This window comes from Durio zibethinus, chromosome 21 (assembly GCF_047325235.1).
Source record: "Durio zibethinus cultivar Kanyao isolate XHJ-2024 chromosome 21, ASM4732523v1, whole genome shotgun sequence".
In the NCBI taxonomy this organism is placed as follows: domain Eukaryota; kingdom Viridiplantae; phylum Streptophyta; class Magnoliopsida; order Malvales; family Malvaceae; genus Durio; species Durio zibethinus.
The window spans coordinates 1,237,813-1,252,980 of NC_143182.1; the positions used below are offsets into that span (position 1 = coordinate 1,237,813).

The 15,168-nt window shown below is 36.0% G+C and overlaps 1 protein-coding gene across 1 annotated transcript; it reads left to right on the forward strand.

The window, feature by feature from the left end:
• The first annotated feature begins 7,468 nt into the window (after window positions 1-7,468).
• LOC111304587 (protein transport protein SEC16B homolog) lies at window positions 7,469-15,128 on the forward strand. The gene is made up of 14 exons (XM_022901277.2): window positions 7,469-7,550; window positions 7,778-9,559; window positions 9,663-9,980; window positions 10,119-10,247; window positions 10,366-10,488; window positions 10,640-10,807; window positions 10,937-11,059; window positions 11,186-11,320; window positions 11,629-11,756; window positions 11,839-11,947; window positions 12,021-12,383; window positions 13,338-13,481; window positions 13,582-13,874; window positions 14,100-15,128. Exons 2-14 carry the CDS (start codon window positions 7,874-7,876, stop codon window positions 14,617-14,619), a joined length of 4,239 nt encoding a protein of 1,412 aa, XP_022757012.2. The 5' UTR covers window positions 7,469-7,550; window positions 7,778-7,873; the 3' UTR covers window positions 14,620-15,128.
• Window positions 15,129-15,168: the final 40 nt, after the last annotated feature.

Here is a 15,168-nt window from a genome sequence, read left to right on the forward strand (position 1 = left end):
CTGTTGGATTCGAGTTTCTGGGTTCTTTGGTTTTTTTGTTGGAGAAGTAACATGCATTGTTGTTAATGGCTTCTCTTCAATCAAAGTTTCTTACTTTTCTAGCAAATTGTTTTACTTCAAAACCATTAGTCTTTTTTTTTCCTCAAGAAAAGTCTTTCTCAAAAGAAGGTTCTCAAAAAACCAATACACTGTGTTTTCATTTAATAAAAAAGGTCGCTTCCATTTGTCGCTTCTGACATTATTACAAATTCATCAAGAATTCTCTGCGCAGCAGTTATCTGCTTCTGTTTTGTTTATTTATTTTTTTTTTCTTTCCTTTCACAGCATTTTCGTGCTGCTTCTTTCTCTCTGTTTTATGTATGAAACTGTTTCATGCTTCACCTACAAATCTGCTAAACCAGTAGATTAGGACAGAGACAATATTTAATGACTATTATAGCGGTGAAGCTGAATCTGATTTACAATAAATGCATTTCCATATGTAGGAAACCTGGAAAAAAATGATAAACAAAATAAAAATCGAAAAAGCAAAATCCCCTGTTTTTTTACTGAGAGAATAACGTGTCTGGCTTAGCTTGGCTAAAGGAAGGTATCCTGCTGCCTCAGGATCGGTGGAAAACAATATAGAAACTTGAGTCACCTTCATTAAATTTGTAATAAATGTACCAATAACTTTTTTAGCATTGTCCTTTTTCATTTAGTTGTTGATTGGGTAGGCAAGGGGGAGAGGGGGCTGCCGCTGCCCACGCCTCCAACTCCAAGTAGTTCCCATGGCAGTTGGAACTGTTTTGGTTTTACAGGAGACCCTAGTAAATGAAAAATAAACGAATCAGGGTGCTTAAATGGCTAAAAGTAGCTGCCCCTTCAGACATTAGTGAGATTTAAGGGAGTTAGGAATGGCATGACAATGTGCTGCCTGAACTATAACAGATGGTAGTGAACCTGACAGATGACAGCAAAAATCATAGTCATGGGAAAATGTCAGATGGCATGCAAGTGATTCTGATGACTTTTGAGTCTTTGACACATAGAAATAGCATGATATGACTCTCCTTGTTTTTGCTTTTATATAAGATCCAATTTTAAGTCTTTAAACCTTTTCTCATTTGTCCAGAATCCAGGACACCCCCCCCCCCCCAAATAAAAAAAAAAAAAGAAGACTTAGAGTAATAGGTTAGTTTATGTGAATGGGATGAATGTGGGCTAATTAATGTTGGTGTCCGAAAACTTAAAAAACATGTACATAATTTATTAATGAATGAGTTGCACGTCTAAATTTTAAAAGCAAAATCACTATAAATTAATTATGGTGAAAGACTTTTAATTTAATTGCTATAAGTGATATCATATCAAATAATTAATGCAAATCTAATCCTAAACACTATAAAATTCAAGTTTTTAATTGCAATTTTTTTAAGAATTTCACACGCACAGTAATTTCTCTTTTGCCAAGAGAAGAGTTTGGAATTTTCCAACTCAAGGGAAAAAAATATGAACCCCAACTTCCAATGTAGAAGCATATGCCTATCTTCCACAAATGGCATGAATTTGGGCATGAAAATAATCGTATTTGGCTAGTGGAGCTTAAGCCTTTTTTTTCTTTTGGTTTAGGATCTTTTGGTGTTTGATAATTACTTTGAATTTTGATTAATTTAAAATTGAATCGAGTCGGATTAATTTGTTTTTTCTATTCACAAGATTCAAAACTGAAATTTTGTTTAAAAAAAATCGAATTTTTTATCACTCGGATCAACAGGCGTTGATAGAGCTTAAGCCTTTTTTATTACTTGATAATTGATTCAAATATATTTATATTCTCTTGTGACCAGTATGTTGTTTGATTTATTCAATGCTATACAATTTATTTACACGCAAATATATAAAAATAAAAAATAAAAAATAATATTTCACTATTCTGAACTTTGATAGCCTTTCAAGTTGTGTCTTTTATATTAGTATAAATAGGGTTAGATTAGCCGCCTTAACTCTACTGATAATCTGGATTAAGTATATATAATAAGCTAAAGTAAACGTCTCTTAGTCATAAATTTTAATTATCAATTTGTTTCTGCTGAAATAGTAAAGTATTTGCATATATAATATATCTATGCAACATTAATTTTGAACTTTAGTCCGTTATGGCCAACGGTTTGTAAATATATTTTATTGTGAAAGAAATGATCTTGCTTTAGAAATTACTAATTCTAATTAAATTATAAAAATGCTGTAATTAAAGCTAACAAGGGAATGCTTAAGCTTATGTCTGGGAAATAGCATTAAAAGCATAATATCCTACTCTTAAATTATAGCCGTAAATTCTATCAACATAAAGTCAAAAAAAATTCCGTATATATTTGTGCAAATTAAAGAAAAATGAACCCGAGATGATCAAGTCAATATTTTCATACTAGCCATTCTTTTAGATGATGCCACGTAATATTATTCCCATACTTGTTTATCTTTGTAAACGATACACTGCTTTACTCTTGAGAAAAGGAAAATCATACACCAAAACATTGCCTTTTTTTAAAATGTTATTATGGTTTGGGAAGATATGCTTGCTTTTTTTTTCCTTAATTGATATAAAGGTTTAATTGATTTTGGAATTTGCATTTTTTATTATAATAAAAATTTAAAAATAAAAAAATTATCGTATTTTTAAAGTTAAAACAAATCGTTAACTTAATTAAGATTTATGAATTTATTAAATTTACAAATCATTTATCAATAAAAAATTATAAACAAATTCAAACATAAGTACTAATGTATCTAGCATTTGTTCATTATCACTTGTATCAACCCTCGTTGGCGGAACTTGCCCTTCACTCAAAGGCTACCGTAATTACTTCCTGTCCTTGGTCCATTTAAAAGTGGATTGAGACCTTTTTCCTGAGACTCAGAGTTTCACAACTATCCATGCCGAAAACTTCTCAACTATGTACTAGTTAATACCGATTCTTCAACTAATTTTATGATACTTATCTGTAATGCCGACCTAATCAGGCACACACATCACAAAGCTGTAGTAATAGCATTGGCATGACAGCTTGAGATGGTTGGCTGCCTGGCCTTTGTAGTTGAGATTTGAGATGACCGTATGAGTCGGTGGGTCGGCCCTTTTGTTACCATTCAAAAGGATTAACAATAATACAGATCCTAATAATAATGACAAAAGTTTAAGTGTCCATTGCTGGAGAGGGGTCAGGAGTAAGGCTTTGTGAGAGTGAGTGCCACTTCATATTCTAATTAAAACTCCGGCTACTATGGTGGAGGGTTGTGAAAGGTTAAATGAAAAAGAAAGGAGAAAAAGAGCAAACAAACAAGCCACCCCTTGATTAGCCGGCATATCACTTGAAAAAGCCTATCAAAAGAAACGATGTCAACAATGCTGATCATCTTTTTCCACTACTCTTTTTCTTCTCTTCAAAGTCCTAATTAACCAAACGCTGCTTCATCATCATTGAAAGCCAATTTGTCGCCTTTTGGCTTCTCATTACTCTTAAGACTGTAGAGAGCATAGTGATTTACATATATATCACTATCACTAATATGCAATACTAAGTGCTTAGTGATTTACATAAAGCTAGGAATAGCACTTTCATCTCCCAATCAATGGTCAATCCTTTGAAACTACTTGAAAGTTTAAACATGGGTCTCTCATCTTTGATGAATTTATACTAATGAAAAAAAATTAACATGCAGTAATTCTTGATCAGTTACATGAAGCAATAATTTTCCCCATTTGATTAACAAACTAATGCAAAATCTAGGACTTATCATGTTGTCTTATTTTTGGCTACCAAGATTGCCACGATAAAGCTGAGTAAAGAAAGTCAGACATATTACATACAATTGTCAATGATGGTGTATACATCGTATCTTAACAAAGCCTTAATATCTTGATTTTGGTCGCCATTATTAACATTTCTATTGTTAGACTAATTAACAATTTGATCAAGAACTCAACTGCCAAACCAAACGAAACCATTTTTCCATGAACCCAAATCTCAGCAGAATAATTTATTTTCATTGGAAATTGCGGGGGTAATGCTCAAGAATTTTCTTCATTTTGTTCCTTTTTTTACTGGCAGGGACATGGTATTAACATTTCAATGCTGGGCTCGTGATGTAACCGGACAGTGGCATCTCACTCAAATGTGATCCAATAACGACAGCTTATCCTCCAACCCTTTATGTGGGATTCAATCATCCACACGTCTGTTTCCTTTTCCTCTCTTTTGAGTTATCTTTAGTTTCTAAGCTATATATACAGACGAATTCTTCATTTGTGGACAATTTTCTTTGGTTCACGCTACAAACACCATGATTTCATGCCCCTCCCCATAAGTCATACACACTCAAAGCCCTCACACTACCAAAGCAGTGGTTGCGTCTCACATGTGATCTAGCTAACCTGTCCACTGCAAACAGCCAAAAAACATTAGAGAAGATGCTCAATTTGACCCAAATTTGCCTTCTTTTTTTGTCTTTTGAATTCACTTCCATATTTCCGTATGGTCCCATGAAATCCATTAACCCTGGAACAAGCAAAGGCACGTGTTGGGTGTGCAGCACGAGAAATGGGAAACCTGTGACCGGTACATAGTAACTTATATTGCTGTCTAGCTAGAGACTCTTGGCCTAGGGATCTGCATTTTTGGCTAATGGTTTCAAGCTTCAGTAATGTTTTTTTATCTTGTTACTTCGCATCAGTTCCGTTTAGAGACTACATTAGGCTTTTGATTTGTAAAATTCTGCTTGTTTCCGGGACTGTTCAAGATGCCAAAGAAAATCAACAACCCTGGACGGTCAAGCATGAATTTTCAATGAAACCAAAAGAGAAAAGAAAGGAAAAGAGAAAAGAGTTTTTGGACCACAAATGAAACTTATAGATTCTTTGAAGTTAAGTGGTAAATTAAAGAGTATTGTTTAATTTGCTTCGTTATTCCTCATTCCGTTTGAAAACAATTCATCAAATTATGGAGATAAAGAAGGCAAAAAGCATATATGTATCTTTCCCTTTACGTTAGGTTAAATTACGTGGCAAACTCTTGATTCATTTTTCTTTATTTTTCCATCCCTTTAACGCTCCCTTTTTATTTTATTCTTCATGTCCTATTAATACGTCGGCTGCAGATAACCAGATATCACAACCCTTCAAATTGACGGGAAATTTGACTCTACTTTAGAAATGATACACGGAAGAAAATCCATTGACAGATGAATTTCTGTAGCTGATCTTGTCATTTTCCTCTTGTTCAGAAAAAGGGGCGCAATGCTTAGTAATTCCTTGTAATCCTTGTAAGAAGTTTGGAAATTCCAAGTTATTTAATTTTTAAGTTGCTTGACCACCAAGGGCTAATAGCAATTCTTGGTACTGTTAACCATAAATTTCCTTCTTTTCAAAATGACAAATTTCCTTGTTAAAAGGTTGCAATGCACTAAGTAGTGGGTCGAAATGGTCGGTCTAGTGGGGTTCCTTTGAAACTTTGAAAAGCTTGGCACAACGATTAGTTCCCATTTTTCTCTTATTAATTCCACAATGAGAATTGGCTATTGTGGAGAAAGCAGTGGTGAAGGGTTTCTGAATATTCACTGGCACTGGTAAATCATGCCTACTCATTACGCAATGGACTTTGAAGTTAGGCTACCGACTTGGCCTTTTGCCCTTTAACAAATTAAAAACTCCCCTCCTGGCTCTGGCTCTGGCTCTGGATTTTGTTAACAACTTGCTTTGCAGTGCTGATTCTTCAGGATTACATCAAATCAACCAACAGCCCTTAGGTGCTTCCTTTGGATCTAATACTTGATTAAGACAGATAATTAAGATTTGTTTAGTATCGACAGTAAAACTTTTTGGTGAAACCAAATTTCGTGTGATTTAACAAGATGCTTTCTCTGGTTCATGCGGTAGAGATTGGAAATACCAGTCAAAGCTACTACTGACGAGCATATGATGAACAGGGTATCGAATACTATTATTCTAAGCGTTAGATTTAGAATATGGAAAATGAAACTATACAATTGATTTTGAGACAGAGAGCCAAAGTTGTTCAAAACTCAAAACCAAGGTTTGTTCAACAACGATGATTTAATATTACCATTCCTTGACTAACTTATGACAGCAGTGAATCAATAACTACTCCACTTCATCTCATGACATGGAATCATATACAAAGTTGTGCTAAGTTTTGTCTATTTCTCAATGTGTATCAGTTAATTTCATCTCATACAATCTCTTCTTTTAAAAGCAAAGCAAAACGTACTGGAGTTGGTTTCATGTCTTTTCCATGTCTTGGAGTACTGCCCTTGGTGCGATGAACTTGCAATATGGGCATTGACTCTGTCAAAGCCGAAAGCATCACTCTCTTCCTTCTATTCAACTTCTTTTTCTGTCGACTTTTCCACTTCAACAATTTAAATTATTGCAACAATTTTCATATGGTAGTATATGTAATAAGTGAAAGAAAAAAAAAAGAAAACCTTTGAGTGGACCCATAGTTTATATCGAATCAGTTTGGGCCAGGAAGCTCTCCCGCGGGACACATTCCCAGATCCGCTAGATGAACCCGGTTAAAAGTGATACCCAGTTGCCCATGAAACGACTATATAGCCCATTGGTTCTGATATGAAAGCTATGAAACCCACAATGATTGGGTGATTGAACCAGAAATTTGCATTAGGCATAGGTCCAAAGCCCAATAATTTAAAATAATAACAAAAAAAAAAATTAATCGTGCAACAAGAATATAAGTTACTCCATTTAATTTCGTGAAAATCGACTTTTAAAATATTTTCTGCAAAATATTAATATTTTTTAACGTTTGGATAATTTAATAAAAAAATATTTTTTATTATTTGATTGTTTTTGAAAATTTTATATTTTTTAATAAATATATATTTAAACCACTTGTTAAGTTAATCAGTTTTAATGGATTTTTATATTAAAGAGATTGCTTGCCAAGACTTTTACGTTGAAAATATTTTTTTTAAGTGCAATCTTAAAACTAACCATTATTGACCGTTAACACTTACCATTATATTTTCTAAAAGATAACCATTGACAAAGCATTTGTGTTGTAGTGGAAGATAATACCTAATTTGAAAAGACAATAACGACAGTAAAAAAAAAAAAAGGTAAAAATCAGAACATATTACTTAGCATTTGATTTTTTATTTCGTGGTTTTATTATTACAGCGTTAAAAAAAATTTTAAATGTTTTACACATTAATCATCGACTTCATAAAAATTTCTGCATAGGTGAAAAACAAAACTATAAAACTATATTAATGATTAAATAAAAAAATAAATTAATGTTCTTACCTAAAATCAAACAGTCGCCTACCCCATATATTTAACAAAAGGGTGGTTTCGGTCAATGCAGGGCAGCACGTGCAGCCAAAAAGTCTTATTGAAGCACACGGAAGAAAATAAGCAAAATTAACGAGTTGCTGCAATCTGCCCGCTACTGCGCCAAAATCAACTTTTTGTCTCAATTTCTGTTTAAATCTCCTTTCCACTCTCTATTCTCCCAATTATCTCTGCCAAGGTAACTCGATCTCTCTCTCTCTATCTCTTTTCTATTTCCTTACTATTATATCCTATATTGGTTCTTTATTTGATGATTTTTACCAGGTTTTGTGTATGAAGAAAGAAATCTTTAAATCCCTAAATCACTGATTTAATTTTTTTTTTTAAATTTTGTTTTAAGGCATTAAATGGGTTTGGGTTGTTTTTTTTTTTTTTTTTTTGTACTAATATTTAATATTTATGCAGTGAAAAGAATGTCGTGTAGTTCATAGGAGGGAAGTGGAATTGTGAATTGGAGAATCAGTAGTAAGAGTTTAGGGTTTTTTTTTTTTTTAATTGTAGATGGCATCTCCTACATTTGAAGTGGAGGATCAGTTGGATGAGGATTTTTTTGACAAATTGGTCAATGATGACGATTTTGATTTTACGGGATCCACCCGTAATCTTGTAGCTGAAGCTACTGATACCGGAGAAGTGAAAGCTTTTTCTAATTTGACTATTAGTGAAACGAGTCCTGGTGGAGTTGATTCTGGTGGAAAGGATGTTGATTTTGGTTTAGAAGCTGAAAAGAGTGGAGAAGATGGTGGTAGTTTGGCATTATTGGATGCTAATAAGGATAATGTGGCTGCTAATGAGAGCGGTTCAGTGGTACCTAGTAATGTGAAGGAGTATAGTGAAATGAAGACCGGAGAGGAGGGTGTGTTGGATACGGCTAACAGTAAGAGTGATGTAGCTTCCGGTACTGGTGTGAAAGAGGTTCAATGGAGCACGTTTAACTCTGATACAAATGTTCACGGTGGTGGTGGATTTAGGACATACTCGGAAACTTTTAATGATTTGGGGGATAATTCTGATGACCCTTTTGCTGAAGTGGGGAATAAGGATGATTCGCTGGTGGAATATAATGCAACAGCTAGCGTGTCAGGGAATTCAGTTTCTGATTTGGCTTCTTCCAGTCATCTGCAAAGTAATGATGTGCAATACTATAGCATGGGATCTGAACAAAATATAGATGGGCAAGATTTAAGCAATAGTCAGTACTGGGAAAATCTTTACCCAGGATGGAGATATGACCCTAGTACTGGGCAATGGTATCAGGTGGAGGGATATGACCTGAATACAACCATGAATTCACAGGAGAGTTTTGGTGTGACACAGTCAGATAGTGATGATCTTATTTCAAATAACAAAACGGACGTTCATTCTTTGCAGCAAATGACTCAGTCTGTTGTGGGAACTTTAGCTGGGGATTTTGGGAATTCAAATACCTCTAACTGGAATCAGACTTCACAAGGAAATGTGGAGTACCCTGCACACATGGTGTTTGATCCCCAGTACCCTGGTTGGTACTATGATACAATTGCTCAAGAATGGAAGATGATGGAGTCTTACACTCCAGCTGTAGATCAGCCAGCAACCGTAGATTATGATCAACAATACCAGAATAAGAATAGTGAAAGCTATGAGTCTCAAACTTTGGGTAGTCAAGACCTTTTTATGAATCAGGGTGAATCTGCAAGCAACTATCATCAGCAAAATTCAAATAGTTTCCAAGCTTACTCAGTTTCCAACATAGGAACAGACATTTCTTCTGAAAACAAGCAATTAGGAAACATTTACAGTCCTTCAGATAATGTAGATAACCATGCAGAGCAACAAAATGGATTTGAACCTTCTAGATCAGTTGCTCCTTATAAACAGCAAAGTCAGACTTTTCTTCACGGTGGTGAGATTTCTAGGTTTCAGAGCTTTATTCCAGCTTGGGGTTATTCTCAGTTTAGTAATCAGACAACCGCTCAGCCAGACCAACAGATGCAGTTCGGACCTGCTTTCACTGATGCTCAGCAATCGGGAATTAATCCTCGACAGCCACTTCAAATTGGTGCTTCATTTTCTTCTTCACCCAATGAGGGAAGGTCTTCTGCTGGACGGCCTCCACATGCTCTAGTTACTTTTGGATTTGGTGGAAAACTTGTTGTCATGATAAACAACAGTTTGTCTCACTCTACCGCGGCATATGGAAACCAGGTAGCGCATATTCTTTTCTTGCTTCATTTCAGGTAGTTTTAGTTTCTCTTTGTTACAATTCTGCTGCTACTGTAGAGATCTTTTTTTTTTTTTTGGTGTGAAGGGCTCTGTTGGAGGTGTGGTCAGTGTACTAAATTTGATGGAAGTTGTCATGGACAACAGTAATGCTTCTAGCTTCGGATTTGGTGCCCATGATTACTTTCGTACATTATGCCAGCAATCTTTACCTGGTCCTTTGGTTGGTGGGAATATTGGAAATAAAGAGTTGTATAAGTGGATTGATGAAAGGATTGCAAACTGTGAATCTTCAGGCATGGGCTATAGAGGAGAAGTTTTGATGTTGCTTTTGTCTTTGCTGAAAATTTCATGTCAGTACTATGGAAAACTTAGGTCTCCTTTTGGCACTGACCAAACTTTGAAGGTGAATTACTCCTAAATGTTTAATTCCCTTTTTTGTGTTACTATGCAATTATCTCATGGACATACTACTAATCGCCGACCCTCTATTATTCTTTCTCTTTCTTCTTTTTTCCTTTCTATCCTTTTTGTGTAACTTCAGGAGAGTGATTACCCAGAGTTAGCCATTGCTACGCTTTTAGTTTCTGTGAAAGGGAAGGGAGTGCACTTGAGTGCATATGGTGCTGTCATGCACTGCTTGCAGAATTTGCCCTCAGAAGCACAGATGCAGGTATGGATAGCCTACATTTTCTGGTTCCTTGTAATTCTGAATTTTTTTGTCATTGCCTTTTCCTAAAAAAAAAAACTTCATTGATGGTTTACATAATTGGCATCTATTATTGGTTCAGGCTACTGCTCTCGAGGTACAGAGGCTTCTTGTCTCTGGTAGAAAGAAGGAAGCATTAGAATTTGCACAAGAAGGTCAACTGTGGGGACCAGCTCTTGTTATTGCATCTCAGCTTGGTGATCAGGTTCTTGTCACATTTCACTAATATTTATTGTTCTATTGTATATGTTCAGTATCTACCATGGTTGATCTATTTTTCATTGGTATTGAATTGACCTGTAAGGATTTGAGACTTGATTTCTGCTTGCTGATATTGAAATTACGAATGTATCCAGTTTTATGGTGATACAGTTAAGCTAATGGCACTCAAGCAATTGATAGCTGGATCACCATTGCGGACATTATGCCTACTAGTTGGAGGTCGACCTGCAGATGTGTTTTCCACAATTTCCCCCAGTAGCAATCTCCCTGGTTATGTAAATACTCCTAACCAGCCTGGAAAGGTGTATATAATTTGAGCACCTTCACAGAAAAGATCATTCTCAATTTTTGTATTTTTTCCTGTTGCTGTCTTAGAGTTTTTGAACCTTTTTTTTTCTTTAGCTTGTTCAAATATGTATTTTGTACTATAGATTGGAGCTAATATGTTGGATGGATGGGAGGAGAACTTAGCCATCATAACAGCTAACAGAACAAAAGATGATGAACTTGTTATTATTCATCTTGGAGATTGCTTATGGAAAGAGAGGGGTGAGGTAGGTTACATATAGTTTTTACTGGGTTAAGTCATTCTATCTCTTCCTACCCCTCCCAACTTGTCTTTTTCCTTTCCCTGTGTTCACCAGAGTAATTTCTCTTTGTCCTCAAAATCAATTGCACAGGCTGCTGCTGCTCACATATGCTATTTAGTTGCAGAAGCCAACTTTGAGCCATATTCAGACGGTGCTAGACTTTGTCTTATTGGTGCTGATCACTGGAATTGTCCACGAACGTATGTTAGTCCTGAGGCTATTCAGGTATCTAAGCATTACCATTTCTTTTGATATTGGTAGAACTATTCAAATAATGATGCAGCTGTTGACCTTTATTGTACTGCATGCTTTTAACTTACTGATAACTTTTTTTATTTGAGCCTCTCTTGTTGTCTCTGGCATGCAAAACTGTTTTATATTTTAGACCTAGTTCCCTTCTCTTGGCTCTTGTGGTGTAGTTCTTAATTTGAATTTTGACCAACTATTTGTTTCACATATAATGTTTTGCAAATCTTTTTATCGACACCATCCCTGGTAGCACCTTTTAACTAGCCTTTTAAATATCTGGGCAGAGGACAGAACTATATGAATACTCAAAGGTGCTTGGAAATTCTCAGTTTCTCCTCCTACCTTTTCAGCCATATAAGCTTATTTATGCTTACATGCTGGCTGAAGTTGGAAAAGTGGCTGATTCTTTGAAGTAAGTCTGAGGTACTTATATTATTTTGTTGATGGTTGTCACTGATTTAGATTGAGCCTCTTTTGTTTACATGATGGTTCAGATACTGTCAAGCCATTTTGAAGTCTTTGAAAACTGGCCGAACACCTGAAGTAGAGGCTTGGAAACAATTAGTGTCTTCTCTTGAGGAACGATTAAGATTCCACCAGCAGGTATCTCTTGGGCATTAGGTTACATAATCTTTCTTTCTTTATTATAGAAATAAGAAGACAACTTAATTTACAGGGTGGCTATGATATGAATTTGGCTCCAACTAAACTGGTGGGTAAATTGCTCACCTTCTTTGATAATACTGCTCATCGTGTTGTTGGAGGCCAACCTCCACCTCTTCCTTCAACATCTTATAGCAGTGTTCATCGAAATGAGTTTTCTCACCAACCAGGGGGCTCAATGGCATCTAGCAGTCAACCAACAATGGTCATGCAATCTCTAAAGTCTTCTGCGTCAGTGGAATCAACAATGGCCATGCCATCATTGATACCTTCTGTATCAATGGAACCCATTAGTGAATGGACTGGTCAGACTGACCTATCAACCATGCCTAGTAGAAGCATCTCTGAGCCAGCCTTTGGTCAAAACGACAGAAAGGTAAGTGCTTACATAGCTGTGGATTGAAGTTCTTTACACACGCATATGCAAAGGAATCTTTTTGCAACCATTTTTATACTAAATTAATCTGGAAAAAAATTTCATGACCCTGAAGTTTCACTTGTCCTCAGTCCATCGTGAATCCTTGGGACAGTGATGGTTTGCCTGGGATTTGGCAATGTGATTCACTGCAATGGAAACACCCCCTAGACTTTAATTCAGGAAAGTTTTAAGGGAGTGTTGGAATAGTTTTCTTTGAAAGATTTGGTGGGATAAGTTTTAAGACAGGACAAGTTTTTTGCTTGTTCTTGAAGTTGAAGATCATGTCTCTTCTTTTTTGTTCATATGATGCCGTATTAGTGTAGTTTAGGAGAGTGTTGCAGTAGCTGTGTTCGAAGGATTTGGTGGGATAAGGTTGAGGAGTTGGAAATTTTGTTTTGGGGAAGGGTAGGGGGCTGAATTTGAAAGAAAGGTTTAAAGGATGCAAGGAATCTTATTTTTGAAGTTGAAGATCATAGTTTGTTGTTTTTTTTTTCATAGTATTCAGGACTATTGTAATTTACTAGTTTGTTGCAGTAGTTGTATTTTTAAATTTTTGGTAGGATAAGTCTCAACAATCCAAAAGTTATGGTGGTGTTACATTTTCTTCTTCCTCTATCATTGTGGTTTTAGCTGACAACTGTGGATAGCATTGCTATGATATGACATATTTGAATTACAAGGAGCATCATGCACGAGGCAAATGCGAATGCCATTTTCGTTTTAGCGCTTTAAATTTATTTGTTATCAAATATAAAAGCAAAAAGATTGTTAATCTTGAGTTCTCTTCTTTCAATTGTGGTGTAAAGAAAAGTTTGTCTCTCCCCCACTTAAGCACTTCATTTATTCCCTCATTGGGACAAAGGGTGTAGCAAATGGCTGTGATCTTATGTGTGGTTCTTTGTTTTTGATAAGGTTAATTCATCCAATGAAGTTAAATCATCTGGGACACAAGAAAAAGTAGCAGTGTCAAGTGGGTCTTCTCGCTTTGGTCGTTTTGGCTCGCAGCTATTCCAAAAGACCGTTGGTTTGGTCCTAAGATCTCGACCAGACCGTCAGGTACTTTGTAGTGAACTAAATTTCTGAATGATTCTTAATACAAGTATCTTTTTTTAATTTAATATTGATCTTCTACTGCATGCCATGTTGAACATTTCAGGCTAAACTGGGTGAGAAGAACAAATTTTACTATGATGAAAAGCTCAAGAGATGGGTTGAGGAAGGAGCTGAGCCTCCAGCTGAGGAAGCAGCCTTGCCACCTCCACCCACTAGTACAGCTTTCCAGAATGGCATGAATGATCTCAGTATAAAAGATACACCCCAAAATGAAAGCACTCACAAAATTAGTGAAAATAAAAGCCTCATCTCTTCTGAATGGAGCTCAGGAATTCCACCAATCCCACCCAGTTCAAACCAGTTTTCTGCTCGTGCACGTATGGGTGTACGCTCAAGGTATTGGCATTTAATTAACTTATTAGGCTGTTATGAGCTCTCACCATTTGGGGTGAACGAGGACTAGGGATTTATCTAACTATTAGTATTTTTGAGTGTTTGTTCTTAGCTTGTGGCTGTTGGAGTGTTTTCTTTCTTAAAGTAATTTTATGTTAGTTGTTAGTCAGTGTTTTAACTAAAATTTTCTCCTTGAACTGATAGCAAACCATTTCAAAATTATTTCAGGTATGTTGACACATTCAACAAGAGTGGGGGCAGCCCTGTAAGTTTATTCCAGTCTCCTTCTGTTCCATCATCAAAAGCTGTGGCTGGTTCTAGTCCCAAGTTTTTCATCCCTTCTCCTGTTACCCCCACTGAGGAGATTGTTCAAAACACTAAGGAAAGCATGCAAGAAGCAGACTTGACCAATGAAAGTCCAGCAATATCTTTTAAGCAAGATTTATCTACACTATCATCATCATCATCAATATCAGCATCTGCATCACTATCATCATCATCATCATCATCGTCATCATCAGCAACCATGCAACGGTTTCCTAGCATGGATAATATTGTGCGCAAAAGGGAAGCAGCAGTGTCAGATGGCAATTCTCGACGTACTGCATCCTGGAGTGGAAGCCTGAATGATGCTTCCAATCTTTCTACCACAAAGGAAATAAAACCTCTTGGAGAAGCCCTAGGTAAACCTTCATCAATTTATGCTGACCCTAATTCTGGGGAAGACCTTCATGAAATCAAGCTTTGAGGTGTGAAGGAAATGTTCTAATTCCTCATTCGGCTGATCGTTATGGGTATACTCCACTCTCATCGCCTCATTTTTGCTGTGGGGAAAGATGATGGGGGAATTAGGGATGGCATTGATTGCGGTGTGACACCTTCTTTATCCTGTTACATGTGTACTTTAGGCCAAGAATTGGTCTGAATGCTCTTGGTTTTGGGACCATTCCTTAGTTTGAGAAACCCCGACCTGACATGGGCATGTAACTGCGTTCGTGTACAGGAAGTGATTCATTCATTATGCAGACGGCAGAGCCATGCTAAGCGATGGAGCAAAGAGGCGCCAAAAAGAGGCTCTTCCGCATATAAATTTGAAGAAGTTGCTACTTGCTAACTGAAATTGGAAATACAATTTATTTATTTTGGGTTCAATATCTAAAGTCTAAACTACTAGTTGTAGTACCTCATTTCTTTTCTTTTTGTCAAATCTGAAAATAATTATAGCATAATAAAATAATTGGAGATTGGTATCTGGCAGATTAATAAATTGTCATTTTCTTTTCTCCTAAAATTTGGA

What these genes read in the sequence shown, in the direction of transcription:
- LOC111304587 (XM_022901277.2), top strand. Translation starts at nt 7,874, where the DNA reads ATGGCATCTCCTACATTTGAAGTGGAGGATCAGTTGGATGAGGATTTT. An exon ending in CATCTCAGCTTGGTGATCAG is followed by an intron (nt 10,489 to 10,639) that starts GTTCTTGTCACA and finishes GAATGTATCCAG; the next exon opens with TTTTATGGTGATACAGTTAA. An exon ending in TTGGTCAAAACGACAGAAAG is followed by an intron (nt 12,384 to 13,337) that starts GTAAGTGCTTAC and finishes GTTTTTGATAAG; the next exon opens with GTTAATTCATCCAATGAAGT.